This window comes from Chaetodon auriga, chromosome 5, assembly GCF_051107435.1.
Source record: "Chaetodon auriga isolate fChaAug3 chromosome 5, fChaAug3.hap1, whole genome shotgun sequence".
Taxonomy (NCBI): domain Eukaryota; kingdom Metazoa; phylum Chordata; class Actinopteri; order Chaetodontiformes; family Chaetodontidae; genus Chaetodon; species Chaetodon auriga.
In genome coordinates this window covers 24,520,794-24,541,194 of record NC_135078.1, presented here as the reverse complement: position 1 = coordinate 24,541,194, position 20,401 = coordinate 24,520,794, and the positions used below count along the sequence as shown (strand labels likewise).

The 20,401-nt window shown below is 43.4% G+C and overlaps 1 protein-coding gene across 1 annotated transcript in view; it reads right to left on the bottom strand.

Annotated features, from left to right (window-relative positions):
- arb2a (ARB2 cotranscriptional regulator A) overlaps positions 1 to 18,743 on the bottom strand; it is a 150,989-nt gene extending 132,246 nt beyond the window's left edge. The window contains exons 1-4 of the mRNA XM_076731617.1: positions 18,688 to 18,743; positions 17,868 to 18,008; positions 16,598 to 16,699; positions 13,002 to 13,102 (exon numbers count right to left, since the gene is read on the bottom strand). Of these exons, the coding sequence (XP_076587732.1) occupies positions 13,002 to 13,102; positions 16,598 to 16,699; positions 17,868 to 17,973 (309 nt within the window). The 5' untranslated portion in view covers positions 17,974 to 18,008; positions 18,688 to 18,743. The remainder of the gene's footprint in view (positions 1 to 13,001; positions 13,103 to 16,597; positions 16,700 to 17,867; positions 18,009 to 18,687) is intronic.
- Between the last annotated feature and the right edge of the window lie 1,658 nt (positions 18,744 to 20,401).

The window sequence follows — 20,401 nt, the reverse complement described above, 5'->3', positions numbered from 1 at the left end:
CTGCAAGTTCCTTAGAGAAGCGAGGACTCTCTGCTCTCCCTGTCGAGCATGACTGGTACAAAAATGCAATGGATTAGTACCAAAAAGTGAAAAAAAAACTGATGGGATTCTTCTGGGCCATGATCTGCTTAAGCTTTTGTGATTTCTGGCACACACAGAACGTTTTCTTTAGACCACGTTCCGAAATGTCAACCTTGGGACAATGAAATGATGCATATCCCTAAATTGCATGTTCCAAACTCCAAATGCTTTTCAAATGGCATGAATTGGCATTTTCACACAGAAAAGAAAGGACAACAAAAGGCCAAATGAAACTTAAGAACTCTGAAAAAAAAAAGGCCTTTGCTTTTAAGTCAAATGTGAATTCTCATGATAATCCCAATATTTGCTGTGCTCTTTTATCCCAGAAAGAAACTCAATGCTAACTTGATTTACTGCTTAAAGAACAACATGCAAGAATAGCATTATGTACCAGACACATATTAGCTTTATGACAGCCAATCAAAGGCCAGCAGACGCACCAAATGAGATGATCGATTCCAACATTTGACCCTGTGAAGGGGGGAAAAAATGCTAGAGGAGCTAAAGCAGCCCCGCCTCACCCCAACCCACCAAACCTCCAACAGCTAATTCACTAAAATGTCAGCCGGGCTGATGAAGACTAAAATGATTCCGGGCCTCAGTATGCTAGTGTTTAATGACATCAATAAGCCTCACAGGAAATTTCATTTGCACTACGTTATTTGTTCAGTGCCTCAGGTGGCTCGAGAACCATCTGATATAGAAAAAGGAGAGAGACTGATGGGGAACAAGAGAAGAGAGAAAAGGTGGAAAGAATGCAAGAGTTTCACTGTGTGAATTCATTTCCACTGTCAGAAGGACACTATAGACCATAAATAAGAATCTAATATCCAAGCTTGTATGTAGGCTGTGGTCATCTGTATGCTTTAGTGGGTAATGTAAACTGCAGCCAGATGACCTTTTCGGTAAACAAGATCCGGGGACAGAACCGGCGTTCCACTGGGTCAAAAGGGAGATTTTTTTTGGGGACAGACTCAGAGCAGAGGCGCACAAACATGTCCTGATGCACACACAAACGTGAGCGCACACACAGCCAACCTCCTTCTGTGTGGGCCTCTGAGGACTATGTCTCAGCAGCTGATCAGTACAATAAGAAAAGCCTCTTTGTCACCTAATTACCAATGTGTTATTAGTGCTTTAATGAAATGCCTGCAGGAAGCAACGCTGAGTGCCGGCATTGTCGGCATCGGACGATAGGAGAAGCATGAGGAGTGGATTTGGCAAATAATATTAAGACGTACAAAGAGAAGGAAAGGGAGGGGGTGAGGGAGAGAAACGGAGAGAGAGAGAGAGATAAAAGCAACCTAAATCAATTCAAATCAATAGGTTTCATGACCATGAACATACGTACGATGTCCTTCTTATCTGCTACAAATATTTAATATCATTCAGGCTGACAGGATATGGTACAACACTATCTGAAATGTCAACGTGAGCTTAGATTCTCTTTATCTATCGTAAAAAGTGGAAAGTGAAGTCCCACACTGCGCAATTTCACCTCCAAAGACACAAAGCGATGACCATGAGTGACAGTTCGAAACGCGTTTGTAATCACTGTAACCTTCACTGACTTTGTCTCTCTGGACTGGAGAGACAAAGTCAGCCTTCACAGGTAAAAAGAGTAAAGAAGGACAAAGGTGGAGTTTCAATTGTCTGCTAGAACGGCCGGATGATGATGGATCCTCGAACAACAGCGAGCTTTCCACGTGGCCGTGAGAGCGATCGTGGGAGAGTCTGAAATGAACCTCAGAGGCTGAGGTCACCTCTGCGTCTGTGGTTTGTTTGTGTAGAGGAAGCGCCGTGGCGATGAAGCAAGGAGAGCGGGATCAGGGAGGAAGGAAGGGACTTAGAGGAGGGCTCAGTGGGAGGAAAGAGGGAAGACAAGTGGGGAGAGAAGGAGAAGTAATCCCCAGGAGCCAGAAGTTGGTGCCAGCTCGCACTGCAGAGAACAGCTGAGAGGAGAAGGAGCGACGGGAAGGGGGGGTGGACGGAGAGAGAGAACAGTCCGGTACGTGGCCATCATATGAGGCCTTTAAGTGGGTGGCCTGTGACATCAGCTCCTTGCAAACCTCTGACCGTCCCCGTAACATCATTCATCACTCTCACTCGCACACCAAGCCAAGGTCTTAATGAAGACCATAGTGGCTGCAAGTGGATATGTTTTTAAACTCCCCTACAGAGACAGACCCCACATTATGTGTGCACATGTACCGGTTAATGTGTGTGTGTGTGTGTGTGTGTGTGTTCTCGCACTGATTACAACAGTCATGCCTGGCTTGGCTGACCGCACCTACAGCGATAAGGAGATGATCTTTCCCGGGCATGCACAACACAAACCTGAGGAGGAAGAGAACGAGGACAGGAAGAGGAGGATGGATAGAGAGGTGGGAAGGATGAGGAGATGAGGAAGAGGAGGAAGGGAAGAAGGAGGAAAGCTAACATGAAAAGAAGGATGGGTAAAGGTGAAGATGGTCAATAGTGATGAGAGGAGGAGGAGAAAGCAATGATGTGGAACCAGCTCAGAGATGATGATGAAACATGACCTGATGTTTATCAGGGTCACTGCAGTCTCACAGAGATAAACTTAAAGACCAATTTAACACCAGTCCCAGTGAAAAATCTACTTCTAAATGAAAATAAACATAAAAAATAGCTGAAAATGCAGCCAGCCCACAAAACTTTTTAACACATTTGACATAATCAGAAGTAGTTACGGAGCTGTTTGTAAAGGTTTCTAGTTGATATCATGGAATTGGTCACATTTCTAACAACCCTGGGGCCCGTGAAGCCTCACTTAAAAAGTCTGAGCCATGTGCACAAATATACTCAAGCCAGAAACATACTGTATCCACACTTACACAAAAAACTCAAAGCCACGCTCACACCTCTTGTCTCTTTAGTCCAGAGCCCCCCTCCAAAAGCCACTTAGCCATAGAAACCAGAGAGCAAGAAGAGGCATCAAAGCTGTTTATATAATGAAACTGAAAGAGCTGTCCCATGCCTGTATCACCCAGGAAAGCATTCCTTCTTCTCCAGAGAATAGAGGAGAGGAAGAAAAAGAAAAAAAGAAGAAAATCCCCCCGAACAATGCAGCACAACAACAGCGGCAACAACAGCAAAGCATACTCAGAAAGAGAGAGAGAGAGAGAGAGAGAGAGAGAGAGAGAGAGAGAGAGAGAGAGAGAGAGAGAGAGAGAGAGAGAGCATGAGGCAACAGAAAGGTTGTTTATTTTAAGTCAGCCTCGTGTACCAACAGAAAGTGGTATTAAAATAGAGCCTATTGTTGTGAATTTGTGATCTGTCAGTCCGTGTGGGAAACAAAGAGAGAGCGAGAGAGGGAGAGAGAGTCTGGTGTAATTCCCATGAGGCCTCTGTCATTCTTCTGTCAGAGGAGCGAGGGCTCTCCAGGGGAAGAGAAAGTTCTCAGACGCAGACTGACAGACAGACTGTTTACACTTAGCGTAGATATGCCTCTCTCGCGCTTCCTCGCCGCCCTCCCTGCACTACTCATCCTAATGGCACCGTAATGACCTCCTCAGGTGTTAACCGAGAAGCCAGCCGAGGACTAATTCAAAGTAAAGTACTGTACGCCACCGTGGGTGCCGGCGGTAGCGACAGATGCCAGCGCTGTAACTACCAGCCCTCCTGCCTTTTCTCTAACACCCCCCTCAAACCCCCACCGCCCCCCCCCCCCCCCCCCCCCCCCCGTCCAATTCCCTTCTCTTTCATCAACTCTAATCCACCTCACGCACTCCCTGAAACCATTTTCGTCCGACTGCGTCTGCTTCCTCCTCCGTGCTCTCAGCAGACGCTGCAGCGGCAGTGTTTAAGTGTTTTGGGAATGGAGACGTGATGGCAGTCAGCGAATCCGGGCAGACAGCTGTCATTTACAGTCCCTCTTTAGAGAGATCCCATTATCTTCCCAACAAAATGGTCCATGACTGGTGTGGGGTGTCCTGATGCTTTAAGTACAGTATGGAGGCCCGTCTCCGGAGTTCCCCCTCGATGCCACACTTCATGGCTGCACGATGACTTTTTGAAGTTAATTCATGACTTAAAAATGTAATTAATCTCTTTCTGGTTCATGGTGACTATCTACAGTCTACTGCGTTTCTGCTTGCTGGGGAAAAACAACACATCTGATGCAACAAATGTGTGAAACCATACTCTTACAAAGGTTTGTTTTTGTTGTTTTTTCTTTAAATCCTTATTGGATTTATTATTGTTATTATTATTATTATTCAGTGTTCCGAAGGAGATAAACAAACACGACTACTTCCACTATGTTTTTATTCTACTCTTTGTACTTTGTTTTTCCGTTATCTTTTAATTCTTTTAATTAATATTTTATGTACTTTGTACTTTCCTTCAATGATACTTTGTATATGGATGTTCTTTTGCTTTTATTTAAATAAAGCACAATGAACTGCCCCTGTGTACAAAATAAATTTGCTATTGCAGCCTTCACTTTTTCTTCGGAGGCCCTTTAAAGGCCCTGATATACTCTGAAACCGACACGGATGCACAGGGAGTCTTCTTAGGTAGACGTGTTCACACATGTGCAGTCGGCAGGTAAGCTCTGAGTGTGGACTCCACCGGCGGTGTGCACGTGAACAAAGACTACAGCAGAATCCTGCCACTTGACGAAATCTGCGTTGCAGCAATGTGACCGCGGAAAGTATGATTTCGGCTTAATGGATTGCAATGCAAGCCAACTCTTCAAAGCAACATCAGTTTGTCCAAGTACACAATCATCAACCAGCAGGGCCCTGACTCTCTGCAGGTCTCCCACAGCAATCTGGATTACATAAATCCCACCCGTTTTACTGCATATACTGTTTGCCCTGAGACTAGCATCCAAATGTATGCAGATGACATTTAAATTTATGCACACACAATGCAAACACAAGTTGCTACCATAAACTCAGTTTATAGTAATATAGTATAATATAATATAATAAGCTTGTCATAGTTTCTTGTGGCCAAAGAAAATTCTGTGGCCATTCTCCTCAGTGTTTTGCTCAAGGGCACTTCAGCAGGGCCTTAAACCTTGGCCAGGTGGTCAGCGCTATGAAAACACCCAGCATCCATAATGTGGAAACAGAGGGAGACAGGAAGAGAAAAAAAGATAACAGAGAGACAGCAGAGAGTGTAAGAAACAGAGAGAGAGCGAGATGAAGAGAGAGGGAGAAAAGGGGGAGAGGGGGAGAGAGAGAGAGAGAGAGAGAGGGAGACAGACAGAGAGAGAGAGAGAGAGAGAGAGAGAGAGAGACGGCTTTCTAATTCAGCCATCTGGCTAGCTTTACTTCATTATAATATTCTGACTGTGTGTGTGTGTGTGTGTGTGTGTGTGTGTGTGTTTACAAATTTGTGAGTGCCTTCCATTCCACAGATGCAGGCAGAGCAGAGAAGAATCCTCATTTATTAACAGCTTAATAGAGCTCCATCTGGGCTAGACCCTATGCTTGTCTTCTATCAGAGAGATTCATCACCGAATCACAGGAATTAGACTACAACTGACACCTACACAGGCTGAGGTGACCCTGCTGCACTGAGCAGCGCTGCACGGAGGGCGTGCACCGTGTTACAGCTGTAATACAGCCATTAGGATAACAGTCAGGGGCGAGGATGGAAAATGTCACTCCACCAGGAGTCTGTGGGATTTTCAGTCATGTTTCAGGTTGATTATTACCAAAGATAAAGAAAACATTAGAGCAATACAAGCATTTACAAAGTGGGTTTAACAGAGAGTAAGAGCCTCTAAGTCAGTGTTTAAAACTGTTTATAGAGTGCATTCAGAACATAGAGGGATATTACAGCTGCAGACTTTTCATTTGTCCTCTTTATCCAGAGACAGACAACCACACGTGCCCTTTCCATACCTTCAGACTGCACAGAGAGACACAGAAAAAGGCAGACTCAGAGTAAGAAGGAAAATGGCTGAAGCTACATCGACCAAATAACTGAACTTTGCCTTGAAAGAATGGAGTTCAGATAGTTAATAATCAGGACATTCAAAGGCTCTCAGTCATTCAGAGGAGTGAAATTTACTGTTTGTGTGAACGACCCAATCACGACACTATCACCTGTTACCAATCACCCTGTCTACCTGTGGAATGTTCCAAACAGGTGTTTTTGGAGCGTTCCACATCTTTCCCAGTCTATACTTGCTCCTGTCCCAACTTGCTTGAAATGTGTTGCTGCATCAGATTCAGAATAAGCAGATATTTACAAAAATCAATGAAGCTGATGAGGTGAAACATTAAATCCATTGTCTTTGTGCTGTTTACGATTGAGCATATGTCAAAAAAAGGAGTATCAAATGATCAAGGCTGTGGTGTAACTTAGCTTTTATCAGGTGTTGAACTGCAGCCCATGTACAGATGTAAATCTCCATATCATATCATACCAAAAATATGTGTGAAAGAACTTTTTTTTTTTATTATTATTTTTTATAGAAAAGCTATTCACAAATTATTCACTGCTCTTGTGCTCAACCCAAATTTTGTCACTCTTTATTTTGCTTGGAGGCCATCACACCAAGATCCTCATTCTCCCTCTTCCTAGCCATCCCTCCATTCAGACGAGGCTGAAGTGCAAATTGGACATCTGGTGCTGTGATGTGTCTGACAATACAGCCGCCAGCCCCCCAGCCCACTCACACTGGTACACAGACTCACAAATGTGCGTGCGCGCGCACACACACACACACACACACACACACACACACACACACACAGTCTTCCACACAAGATACAGGACCGTGAGGATATAAGGACACTGAAAGGAAGGAAGGAGGGAGGGAGGGAGAGATGAACAGAGGCAAGGCAAATCTATTTGTATAGCATCTCTCATCAGCAAGGCAACTCAAAGTGCTTTACTGTATGTAAGACAGAAAGGCATTAAGACAAGATATTAAAGAAACACAACGCAATGCAAAAAGGCAATATAGAAAGACAGGCATAAACAGGATTTAAAAGGATTACAACAAAGTAAAAGATTAAATATCAAACAAAACAGGAGAATAAAAATCACAGTGCAGCTACAAGATATGAACGAATAGTCCCAAACATGACTTTCCAGAACGCAGACTTCAGTGATACTTAAAACTAGAACTAAGAGTTTGAGCCAACTTCAAATGGTCTGGGAGGTGGTTCCAGATATGTGGTTCATGTTTCTCTGTGTTTAGTTTTGACTCTGAGGACGGTAAACAGAGCCGTCCCAGATGATCTGAGAGGTCTGAAGGCTTCATAACGGAGCAGCAGATCAGACATGTGTTCTGGCCTTATACCATTCAGGGCTTTATAAACCAACAGCAGAATTTGAAAGGAAATTCTTTGAGATCTGAAAACTGGAGCGATGTGATCCACTCCCCTGGTCTTAGTGAACGCTCTCACGGCAGCTTTGAATTTTTAGAGAAAACTGCGAAGACAGCGTTAGAGAAGTTGAGCCTATTGAAGAACTGCCTTAATGTCGATGTTAAAATTTAGGTCTGAGTCCACAATTCATGATACTATTATATTATTCCTACACTGGCTTTTCATTGTTATTATTATTCTTATGACTACACCAAGATTTCAGCATTTATTTGTGGTCTTTCTCAGTAGCAACTGAAGCTGAACATTTGCTTTTCTGATTCCCAAAAGTTGGGATGTTGTGTAAAACATAACTAAAACAGACATAAGTTCAATTGTAAGCAGCACAAAGACAATATATTTAATGTTTTACCTCATTAGCTTCATTAATTTTTGTAAATATGCTTATTCTGGCACATTTCAAACAAGTCGGGACAGGAGCAACTAAAGACTGGGAAAGATGTGGAACGCTCCAGAAACACCTTTTTGGAACATTCCACAGGTAAACAGGTTGATTGGTAACAGGTGATAGTGTCATGATTGGGTATGAAAGGGGCATCCTGGGAAGGCTCAGTCGTTCACAAGCGAGGATGGAGCGAGGTTCACCGCTTTGTGAACACATGATTCAATGAAGCAGATTACTAAATAGGCTCAGGAACAATTGGTCAAACTGTTGTTGGTTCACAGCTCATGTGTGCATGATTGTATTTTTACCTTTTACAAAGTGTCCAAATACGCGTGGAAGTGGGGTTGTGCATTGTTTTCCATAATCAGCACTGGTGGAAGCATTCCTCCTATCATATTCAAACAGCTCTCTCTCGAGCTGGAGAGCTGTCCTCTCTTTTCTTATCAGCACGGTTGGTGCTACAGAATGTGCCTGGTTGGGTGGAGGCAAACGACGTGGCAGTGACCAGGGGGTGAATTTAATGCCAGCATTAACCAGCGCTTCCATTTTATCAGTGAATACCAAAAGGGGTGAGCAGGGGAGAGTGAAGGGAGGGTGAATTAGGAGACTGATCCTTGAGCTGGTCATCAATACGCTGGCATTGAGGCTGTGATCTTTCATCTTCGTGGCACTAAGGCGGCTGTGAGCGTGTCATCTTAGGCATGGCCGAGGGGTGTCGTAGGCTGAACCAAAAACGGTTCATCAGTGCTTCAGTTTCATATCTGCTTGAGTTCAGGCCATCTGCCTTAGATGCCTATGTTGCCTGAACAGATTGTTCAAACTTATCAGCAGCCTTTTCCACTTGAGTCTCATGGAGATTTATTAAAGGTTCAACTCAGTTTTCCAGTTGTAATGTCAGGGGTTATTGGGGTCTGTTTATGCCCACCTTTGGCGGGCTGCCAGATGTCCAGGATCAAAGATGGCTGAGCTGAATCCATAAATTACAGTCTTGCACTTATCTTTAGGTTTTGCACCCAGATTATCCTGGCAGGTGGAAATTCGTTGGTTTTGTGTCAGTGAGTCTCAGGAAAGCTATGGTGTTATTCAGAGATACAGCTGAGTTCTGACGAGCTAGTCTCACATACATGAGACCTTTCTCCAGTGCTGGAGGTCTGGCTGCACCATCTATCATCCTGGTATATATCATTTGCGCAAGCAGAGGCGAGCGCTGGCATTAAAATGGCAAAAAAAAAAAAAAAAAAAAAAAAGTTAACAACTGCTAGCTTGCTTACTTTTGTACAGTTAGCATCTTAGGGTTAGCAGCGTGCTGGTTGCTAGCTTGAAGGTTACAGTTATTCTTTCCGCCTCACAACAGGGAATTTGAAAACGCTAACAACAAATGATTGAATTGTCTGCCATTGACCACCTGAAACAGGCCACCGGCGGCAGGCTTATACCGTCAAGGCACCACAGTGGACCACTGAGTTACTGTTTGGCCTGTGTTAACGTTGCAAGCAGTCCAAAGAAGATCATCCCACCTAGAGTTGTCACAAATCATCCACCCAGTGATTAAGTTGTAATAGGTAACCTCTGTAAATGTTCTGTTGTTTCAGAAAATATGAAAAAGCAGCAAAAAAGAAAGAGCCAGGCAGACAGAGAAGAGCCTGTGCGCTCTAGTGAAGCAGCCATCAGTCCTCCAGAGGTATGGAGGAATGGGGGGGGGGGGTCCACGTGAACATTAGGGGGCAGTGAGGATGCGACTCTATTCACACTGCCAGGGGCAAACACATGCACCCACGTCCTTGTGCCACCTCACACCGCTCTCAGGCTGAATTGTGGCTAGTTCTCAACCCGTCTCAGGTGGCAGGTTGATAGAGGGCATTGAGGTGTGTTGTGAACTGGCGTTGGCCCAGAACAGGGCTGACAAAGTCTCTCATCCTGCCTGATGCAGAAATGAAGGGACAGTATCAGAGAAAAGACTAGACGGACAAACAACGACATGATGGGAATTTAAGCACAATTGTACGTGTGCACGTGTCCGCCAGACAGACACAAAAGTACTGTAAGCATGCAGCGATGCTTGTGTGACACGCACTGTCTGACTAAGCAGCATAACCCACTTTTACAACCAAAAGCATACAACTCAGTAGTTGTGTCTATTTATAATGGGGCACATTTCTTACCAGCAAAAACAATGCATTTGTACTTGCAAAGCTGCATGAGGTACAATATCCATTTTCTTGAATCATCTGTGGCCTAAAAACAACAGACAGATAATACTGCTTATTCAGGTAGTGCTCCTGCCTTCTAAGCCAGTTAATCTCCTGCAGCACAATTCATACAGTATTTGTTCTCATAACACAAGCTCGCATCAACACTGATTGACACAGTTTCCTTTTTTCTCCTCTAAAGAAGATGCTTCTGTCAATTTTTTAATCACAGGATGAATAAAATTTGCATACATCCCGCTTGATGATTATTTGTTTCCTCCAAATGTTTGGCCCCCCTCTGATGCCTGAGTTCAGTTGGTTTAAATGTCTGTGTGTTCTTTCAGGGCCTCCGCTTGCATGCTACCAAATGTTTGTTTCTACAGCCTTTTTAGATGCTGGTAGATAGTGCCTGAGCATGCAAAAGAAAACAGGGGGGAAAAAAGCCTTCACAGAAGGCTGGCTCTCAAAGGAGCTACTGTATACCTGCATTAGAAATATTAAAAACACGCAGGTAATCCCACAAACGGGTCTATCACTTTGAACTTCAAAGAATGCACACAATTAAAAGCAACATAGCAGGGGATGCAAATAAAAAAAAGATTACAAAAGAACATTTGTCTCATTATCTTAATGCATATTGCATGTGGTGCTACTGTGGGAGTAAATGAGAGGTGAACTTTAGGATGGTGTATGTTTGGATATATGGTGGCACAGCTGGACGGCCACAGAACTTCACACTCCACAAAAAACTTTAAAGCTGTAGGTATTTGCATAGAATCCTTTGAATTCATGTCCAAAAGTATCCATGCCTTTCCCACCATGCAGTCCATATATTAGGGCTGTCCCAGATACCGGACCTTCCGTAGTAATCAGTGCTCTCAGCTGGGATGGACAGCATAGCGCCGTGTCTTGCTTTAATTAAAGGAGTTCATTTCTAAGGATTTTCTTATTCTACAGTGTTGCTGTTTGAACTACACATGCACTTTCTGTGACATAATAACAGCTGACAAAGCCTGCCAAAGCGCTGTGAGACAGAAGAGCAGAAACAGCATACTAACTCCAGCAAATTTAAGATTTGACATTTACATTTATTATATTTAGAAGTTTATACAGCACGAGAATGTGCTGTTTTGCAGCTGATCTTCACAGAAAAAAAAACAAAAAGCCTACACAACGAACAAATATCCCAACAGTTGAATATTCAGGAGAAAAAGAAGCACCACCTTTCACTTGATGGCGGACCAAAACTCAGAACAACAGGCAGCTTCCAGCGACAACCCACGGCCACATCTGGGCACACCTTTTACACCAAAGTCTAAAAAGACAACAGCTACACAACTCCTGAAAATCTCTTTAAAAACTCGGTAAGCACATTGAAGGAAGTTGCAGATACTGCAGGTGGAAATGTAGTTAGCTAGCTACAGTTAGCTACGTTAATTTTTCATGTGTGATGTTAATCTTTGATGCTATGACAATGACATGACAACTTATCCTGCAGCTAAAGGTCTGCTGGGCTTTGAAACTGGTGTGCTTTAGAAAGCAGTTATCTCAACATAATACATAATTGGTGTGCTGTTTTTTTTTTTTTTTTTTTTATTTGAGTAATTTATAAACCAGGCTCTATTTTACTTTAGGTAGGTTTCTCTAATGGAAATCTTCACTTTTCTTTCAATTGTAATTTTACTTGAGTACAGATTTTCAGTATTCTACCCACCAATGCTTCCTGCTGGTGCCTCCAAAGGCTTGGTTGAGGACTTTTTTTGTGGTGAGGAGGTCGAGGGTCCTAATAAGAGGCCCAGTCTGTGGTGCTGATTTCACATCTGATTGGGGTTCTTGCTCAGAATCAGTAGTTGTGCTCTTGTTCTGTGGACCTGGCATTTAGGGTGTTAAAAAGCAAACTGCAATGCAGTTCCTCAAGTTTAGAATGGAAGAATGTGCAAGAACCTAGTAACACCTTTGCAACGCTTCCACAGCTCAAGTGTGAATTAAAACAGCCACTATAATGGATAAAGCAAGTTATGGTATTTTTATACATATATTTGTGTAAATAAAAAAGGAAGTAAATGGCATCTTGGTTTTCTTTAGAACTACAGCGGCTTCCTTGCTGTTAGACTGTGTGAAATAGATAAATTAAAAAAGATTATAAAAATTTGATACATATGGGGGATCTACACATGAAAACCATAAATCCACTCTGTCTTACATCAGTATAATAAAGCACGATTCAGCTGCTGTGAGTGATAAGGACCAAAGTACCATGTCTGTTTGCTCTCCAAACAATCAGCAACATGTTGCCTCATCTTGTAATGCACTGCTCATCAGCTGACGGCCTGCTGATTAGCTTGCCAACCCCTGGCCACAAGCCAAAAAGTCCATAATACATAGTTCACCCTTTATACAGCATCAGATAATTCTCCAACTCCGTCCTCTCTACCCCATCCTCATGACTGGCCATTCCCTGGAGCCGACAGCACCACGCTGGCCAGACCACAGGACTCCAGAGTTACTGGAGAATCACAAAGCTTGTCTATCAGACACATGAGGCGTCACTTAGGTTTATTTTCGTTGGCCAACTGTAGTCTAAGTCCCAAACTGAGTATTTTTGTTTGATTCCAGGGATCCTGAAGAGGAGCTTTTTATTGATAAGGACTCGTTCATTGGTAGTCTCTCTGAATGTTTTGTATTGAGCACTGACTGCCTCCAGGGTGAAGGTCAGAAAGCATTTTCCAGTTAAGCATCTAGTTATCATTATGGATTTTCCATGTTTTTAGGAGACGACACAGACAGAGGCTAATAAAAATAAAATAAACTTTCTGGCCCCTATAATGTCAGCTTCCCTGGACAAACGTAGTTGAGGGCCCCTGTTGTGATGTTATGTTACAGAAATTGCCCATAGACCAGGCAGCTGAGCCAAAAGTTGCTGAACATGGCCGACCTGAATGAAGCTTAAAAAAAACCCATATGTGTTACCTCTCCAAGTGCTTCATAGCGTTTCTGGTTCCAGCGGTGGAGATCCTCTCTGGCATTGAACACAAACGGCTCTCCAGTCTTTATATGCCTGAGCTGACCATCTGTGGGATAAAGATAGAATGAAAGAAGGATAAAAACACATTTCTAATGATTATGGCTGCCTGTTTGTGTGTGTGTGTGCAACGGGCAGATCAGTACTTCTGACCGGACACACAAAAGTACCTCTATCTGCAAAATTAAGCAAACTAAGCTTGTTGTTTTCATTGCTTATTTTCGTCTTCTCTCTCTTTTCCTCCTTTGGTCCTTTTGCTTCCTTACCCTCCCTCCCTCAACCACCCCCATCTGGCAGGTACAAGGCCTGTGGATGCTGCAGCGTTGGTCCAGTCACGACTCCAACGGCCTTCTGGGTAGTCTGGCAGGCCAGGACTGGACAGCTGGCATGGCAAAAATTCTCTTTCCTTCTCTCCCTCTTTTCATCCGTCTAAAAGTCTCTCCCCTTCCTCTTTAACTGTGTCAATCTCTCTCTCCCTCGCCTTCCTCGCTCACCCTGGCGACAGGCCACAGGTCTGTCCCTGCCTTTTCCACCTGAAATCTCCAAGAGCAAACGAAAACTATAAGTGGTGTGAGAAAGGTTCTGAGCCTGTGTGCATGTGTGCATGTGTGTGTGTGTGTGTGTGTGTGTGCGTGTGTGTGTGCATGCGTGTGTGTGCGAGCATGAAGAAAGAAAGGTGGCCTGGAATGCATTAGCCACAACGACAACTGCTCCTTGCAATTCCTTTGAGGATGCTGTCTGGGCATCAGCCAATCACCCTAACCAGCACAGCTTACACACACCCAAACACACACACACACACACACACACACACACACACACACACACACACACACACACACACACCAGCAGCTCCAGCCAGGAGGACCAGGTGTGGTCATACAGTCAGTGTCGCTTGGCTTAAGTATGTGTGTTTCTGTAAATTGTTGCAAGTGAGCCCCGTCGCCACCAAAGCGCACAGGAACTGACTGAGGAGAAACACGAGCTTTTCGGTGCAACGTTTAAATGATTTATTATGGAACGAGGAAGCAGGGGAGTTTTTAAGACATCCTGGTTTGATTTGATATAAAACAGTCATAAGACAGGAAAATACTGTTCAGAAAAGATACTACTTCTTTTCTTAATAAACAATTACCCTCGTGTGGCTGTGGAACCTCTACGTTTATACCTTAGCAATGAGCCCATCGATCCTGCGGTTGACACTACAACACAATAAAACACTAAACAGTGTTAAATTTAATTTTGACCTTTATGACTGCAGAATTTGCAAGAGCTAAACCACTGAAAAGTACACATATTTAACCCAAATAGCCAGAGGGCTCTCATACTTTCTCAATTATTGCACAATGTGAGGAAACCCATCTAAGATATAAATAAATATCTTTGCAAGATAAAAGCACGCATGAGCATTTTTTTCATCTCCTTCCAAATTGCCACCATTTTCACCCCTCTATCAACGTGATAAATCTTACATTGCTAACACGCTGTGTATTACAGCACTTGCTTTCATGGTGAGTTGTTTGACAACATGTAATCCTGAATCTAGGTTTGTCATCATGTTGCATTAAAAAGCAGACTTGTGCCTGAGAGGTAGAGCAGGAGACGAGTGAGAAGTTAGGATAAAGCGGTGTGCACAAAAAGTACCTTGAAGAAAATCAATTATGCATTCATGGAGGGGTGAGGATCTAAACACTGCTGCCTAAGAGGAGGAAGAGAGGAGCTATAATGAAATCCTACTGTAGGAGAGGGGCGTGTGTGTGTGTGTGTGCGTGAGTGTGTGCATGTGTGTGTGCATGTGAGCTAGGGGGTGATCAGCTCCACTGCCTCCCCCAACACATCCTCTCAGAGGAATAACGTTTTCTCAACTTTTCTCCTCTTTTCTGTCATAATTAGCATTCTGTTCTCAATTTGGCCGCTTAATTAGGTGTACATAACCTTGGATTTCCAGTAATGGAAAACTGGAGGGCTAGCAAGATGAAGCCATCATCTTCAGTGATTAAGATACCTGCAAACTATTGTACACAGCCTCGTCTGTATTCACATCATTACATGGTCAAATTAACATTTTTGTTCCACCTGTCTCGGGCAAAGGTAGCCTGGGTGTAGCTATAGAAATGCCCGCGAGCCAGAACGACTGTGAAATGCTATCCTTCAACAACAGGCCTGAGTGGAAATTGACAAGACATACAGATGGGTCTGGGCGTGTGTGTGTGTGTGTGTGTGTGTGTTTCGGTTAGGCATTTTGATCGGGCGGGAGCAGAAATAGAGAGATACAGAGAAAAGAGAACTGGAGAGCCAGAAGGGTGAGGGAGAAGAGATGGAGACTCTCTGAATGTGTTCCTCCCTCCATGGGAGACTGAGCTGGGACTTGAGGGTGGAGCAGGGGGGTGGCGAGTGTTGGCACGGCAGCGGGTGGGGGGTAAGTCTCTGTGTCTCTGTTCTTAGGCACAGCGAGGTTATGCAAATGCTCCGTCAGGCGGAGGGCAAGGCTGAGTAGGTTACTGACGGGCCGTAGAGTACACAACATGTCCCCCACTCAGCCAGCCAGACAGCCAGCAGAGACACTGACAGAGAACAGAGGGGGTGAGAGGAAGAGGGGGAGAGAGAGAGAGATAGGCTACAGGGGAATACTAAGTCCAAACCACCACTCTCTCAACTCCTCCTCCTCCTCTCCACCTGCTTTGATTAAAGCGAGCCAAGACAATTCTTAAGAGACCCTCAGATCATCTGGACCTGCACCTATCCGGGTCCAGCTCTGCTCCTTCCTGTCCCGAAATGTCACAGGTGACAGCGGAGACAGATTTAGGTCATTAATTAAAAAGCAGCGACACTGACCACAACTGTGATTATACACTGTTTCACTGTTTATGTTAAACTGTCGGTGTTATGAGGGACTGTGGTCATTTGGCTTCAGGCAGAAGCACCCAGCTCCGCAGACCAGAGGGTCCAAAAGAGACATCTGGCATCTCCCCTGGACCCAAACCAGCCATAACATCTACCAGTAAACACTACTAATAAAGAACAAAACAAATGTATATGAAACATATTTAATTAATTCTAAAAGTACATTACAGCTTTAATCAAGTTCGCTGAGAGTGATGTTAACTTTCTCACCACCTCATAAAACCGTCCAGCGGTCACAAGACTAATCTGAAGGGTCACAAGATGATAAAAGCAGAAATACAGGAAGGAAAAAAACATTTTCACCTCTTCAGGTCATTATTCAAATAAAACAAGAGAGAAATTCACTCTTTGGTGGACATATTCAGGCTGTGATGGGGGTTACAAGTAGACACTGCTCTCATCTTAAGGGGTCAACGACAGGTCGACGACATACCGACAGGTTATGTAATAAGATCCATGTCTTGTATTTCCTTCAGTTTATATATAGATTTAACTTTCTATTCACCTTAGCTGAAGTATTACGCTTGAACTGTCAGCATTGTTGTTCTATCCACTTAGAGTTTGTGGGATTTGGTGTTATTTTTGTTAAAGTAGAAGGCTTGCTGTGCTTTATGCTTTGAAGACTAAAATATGCACTTACATTCATTGAAGGCATATTCAAACTCCTCCAGCGTTTTGGGGAAAGTGAAAGGAGGTTCATCTTTCTTCATCAGTTCATCTAAGTCTATCCTTGACAGCAAATCTGAGGAGAAAGAGAGAAGATGAGATCAAAGATGAGCAAAAATTAGTGACAAAAGTCGCAGCTGCTTTCGTTCAAAGAATGTCAAAGTGTCACAATCTCAAACGCAGACTCATAACCTAAGAATATCCAGCAACATCACCTACACACACCTCATTTTAAGGTGTGAAGCGACAGCAACTGCTACACAAAAGTCCGACTTGCTCAAACTAAATGCTACTCATCCTCAAACTGTCCATTAACAAGTTCAGGTTCAATTCAAACAAACAGACAGACTGACAACTGCTGCTCATGACACATTTTGCTGTAGATATATTCAGCTGTGGCTAATAGCTGCTGCTAGCTATTTCGCTAATGCGCTATTAACTGAATAAAGTCTGCCCTAGCCAAGACCTCGGGGCACCAAGGGACTGTTAGCGTTTACACCGTGGCTAACAGAACCAGCTTCTCTGTGAGCACAGCCTCTGAGGCCAAAGGAGGTCAGTTTGATAACAGTGCCAAGGTGATCAGTGGCTCCAACCAGGACTCTGACCCCAGTGTAGACATGTCAGACTGGGACAGGAGAGGTGGAAACTATGAGGTGAGGAGGCCTGAATTACTGCTATCAGACTGTCGCCTCTTCAGGTACAAGGTGGTATTATGAGACAAGACAGGCTAGCTGTTAGCACGCTAACTTCAGTAGATATCTCTGCAACACAATACACAGAGGTCTTTGACATAATGTCACAGCTGTTACTTCTGCCGATAATATGACCTGCTGCTGAGGCAAAGTTAACGTTTCTGCCATATTATTTTCAAGCACAACATTGTTGTGTTTCACATTTTCATGAGGCTGTCTGATATCTTAACTCTAGTGTGGTGCAACCTTGCAGGAAGTACACCTGTAAGAGCTGTTTCTGGAACACTTTCCCTTCAAGGACAAGCAGGCTGGATATCGTCAGTGATGTAAGACTACAGTCCATGAGGATTTGTGTGTGTCATAGATATTAGGCGGGTCAGACGTGTTAGTGTGCTCACCTTCAGGTCAGCACAGGAGAAAAACTATAGCAAAGTCTATGTGATCACGCTGGTTGTAATCATCATTTTATCCCTCGAAGATGTTCTCTCCTCTCTAGCAGCTCTCTCGCACTGCCTCACTTTTCCTATATTCAGAGCATCATTTCATATTTACCTTTGAGTGCAGTAGTTCTCTCTCTGTCCTCCTGGCCAGCTATCTGGGCCATAGCGATCCACAATATGTACAAGGCTGGTGTGGCAGCACAAAGGTGAGACAGCATGGGTCCACCACACCCAAAGATCACAGAGATGCATCCTGTCACACGTGGGAGAGGAAAAAGGAGGAAACTAAGAAGCAGAAATCATGTGTCACATCATGCTCTAACATGCCTGCACCTGTCACAGAATGAATCCCTTCTTTATCAACCAAACTCCATAAAGGTAAATGTCATGAAGCTTGCTGCACCTGTCAGGTGGCAGGAAGCCAAAACCTTACATCACACTGTTGATTCACACACTCCTGTACTGGCTACAAACTCACAGCTGACCGAATAAAACGGAGCAGTGGTAATTAACACTGCAACAACACGCTGTATAAACAGCAACAAGTTCAACTGTTTGTCTACATTACTGCTAAGAAACACTGAACTGCTAGCATGGCAGCTCAACTTTGCACACGTGCGACAAGTGAATGAATAATGCAAACACAGCAAAGTTATTCTTCATTTAAAGCCGCGCTGCAGGTGGCAAAAAGCGTCCATTATCAAACACTTAGCTTCTTCACACTGCTCTGTCACTTTCTCGCCGACACTCAACATCTGTTTAATGTTTCGCACTCTTCTGAACAACTCCCGGAATGTGTGCGCGCGCTCTACGTGGAGCTACAGTTGGACACTCGTGCTTTTATTTGACTTCAGCAAAGCGAAAGGCAGAGTTTCGGAGAGGAACAGCCGTTTACAGTCGATGCATGCACGCTTTTTGTTCGACTCACGCACCATCGGTACACGCCACTGTCCAGTTGCTGCTGCTTCCTTGAAATTTCTCAAACAGGAAGTTCTCTGAGCGGCGCGAGCGTGGAGAGCGTGAAGCTTCCGGGTTACCGGGGCAACGGACTGGAAGGGATATTTAAAGGGACAGTAGCACAGCAGCTGGCTGTGCGGGTCGTACAGATGTTCGTCTCATGTGTCTCTATTATGTGATGTTCAGTGTGGAATATCATTATTTAAATACAGTTTCACGGTATTTGTACTATACCAGAGTTTTTCCGTATTATATTACTCTTTATTCTATTTTTTACTGCACTACATCTATTCCACAGCTGCTTTGCAAAATAAAGATTTTACACCTAAAACGTATGATCATCTCATCAAATGTGATGCAATGTTTTACACCAAACTAACGCAACACTATATAAAATTGTTTAAATTTAGTTTACACTTGTCAGTATTAAAATGTCTCACACGTTAATACACCACTAATAATATTCCCGTAATATATGTGATAAATATATAAATAACACCCCTGAGTCTGCGCCATTTTCATATTTTTACCTTTAATTTGTATGTATTTGTTTTCTTATCTCTTATTTATTTGTACAAAAAAACTATTCTATAATATATGACATGCACAAGATGCTCACACGTATACAAATGCATTTTTATTCACGTATGTGCAGAAATATGTGAAACAATTATTGACTGAATTATTTCTCATTCCAGATGTTTGTACAAGTAAAGAAAGGTGGTGAATGATGAATATTATATAAGTGTGAATTCTACAAAACAGCACCTCTGTATCTGAAAATTTAGCCACAAATTATCACTGAAAATAATTCTTGGTTTTTACTCAAACAACAGTTTTAATAAAGGGCTTAAATTTGAAATGTCGTGTTTTTGAATCATGTTATCGCAACTTAAGTAAAGGGTCTGAATACTGAATACTCCACCACTGGTAATGTCTGTACCACTTAAATGTGATTGCTTTAGGATTAGGGCCTAGAAAATGAAGAGAGAAAAGGAGATCTGGGATGATTTAAATAAAAGGGTGAAGTCATTGTTTTATGAGAAAGGATTAAAGTGAGAGTTACTGGCCTCGTGCAGGTGGAGAGTCCCATGCCCTTTTTGCATTAGGTGTGTGCTGGTTTGTTAGGAGGACATTCAGTCCACTCTTCTCCCCTGACAGCCTCACTTTTTTATGTTCAGTGTTGCATAAGAGGAAGTACATGACACACTGATCATGTTGTGTTTTCATTGTAAATTAGATGACAAACCAACATTAGTGTTCCTTCACATGCACAGTCTGTATTTTACTGAGACATATCAACCAGCGATGCAAGTTCAAGATTGACGTAAGGAAAATCATATATCAATATACAATAAAAGCACTTTTACATGTGTCAACACCGTTAGTGGTGCAGGTGTGAGTGGCTGTGATGGGACTGTGGAGCATTTTAGACATGGTGTAATCATAAATTAAACAGACTTTGCTGGTGGTTCATGGTTGAAACTAGACCTGCCAGACCAAAAACCTCCCACCACACCCTGCTCACCTGTATCACGTACCTGCGACTGTATCTTTTGACACGTGCCTTTCGATCCACAGAAATAGCCTCCTGGTTAAAATAAAGCTGGATGCCCTACTTCTGGACGGCCTCTAGAAGTTGAAGCTGTTTCTCAGGGGAGCTGAGCTACCCTGTTTCCTCAAGCAAAA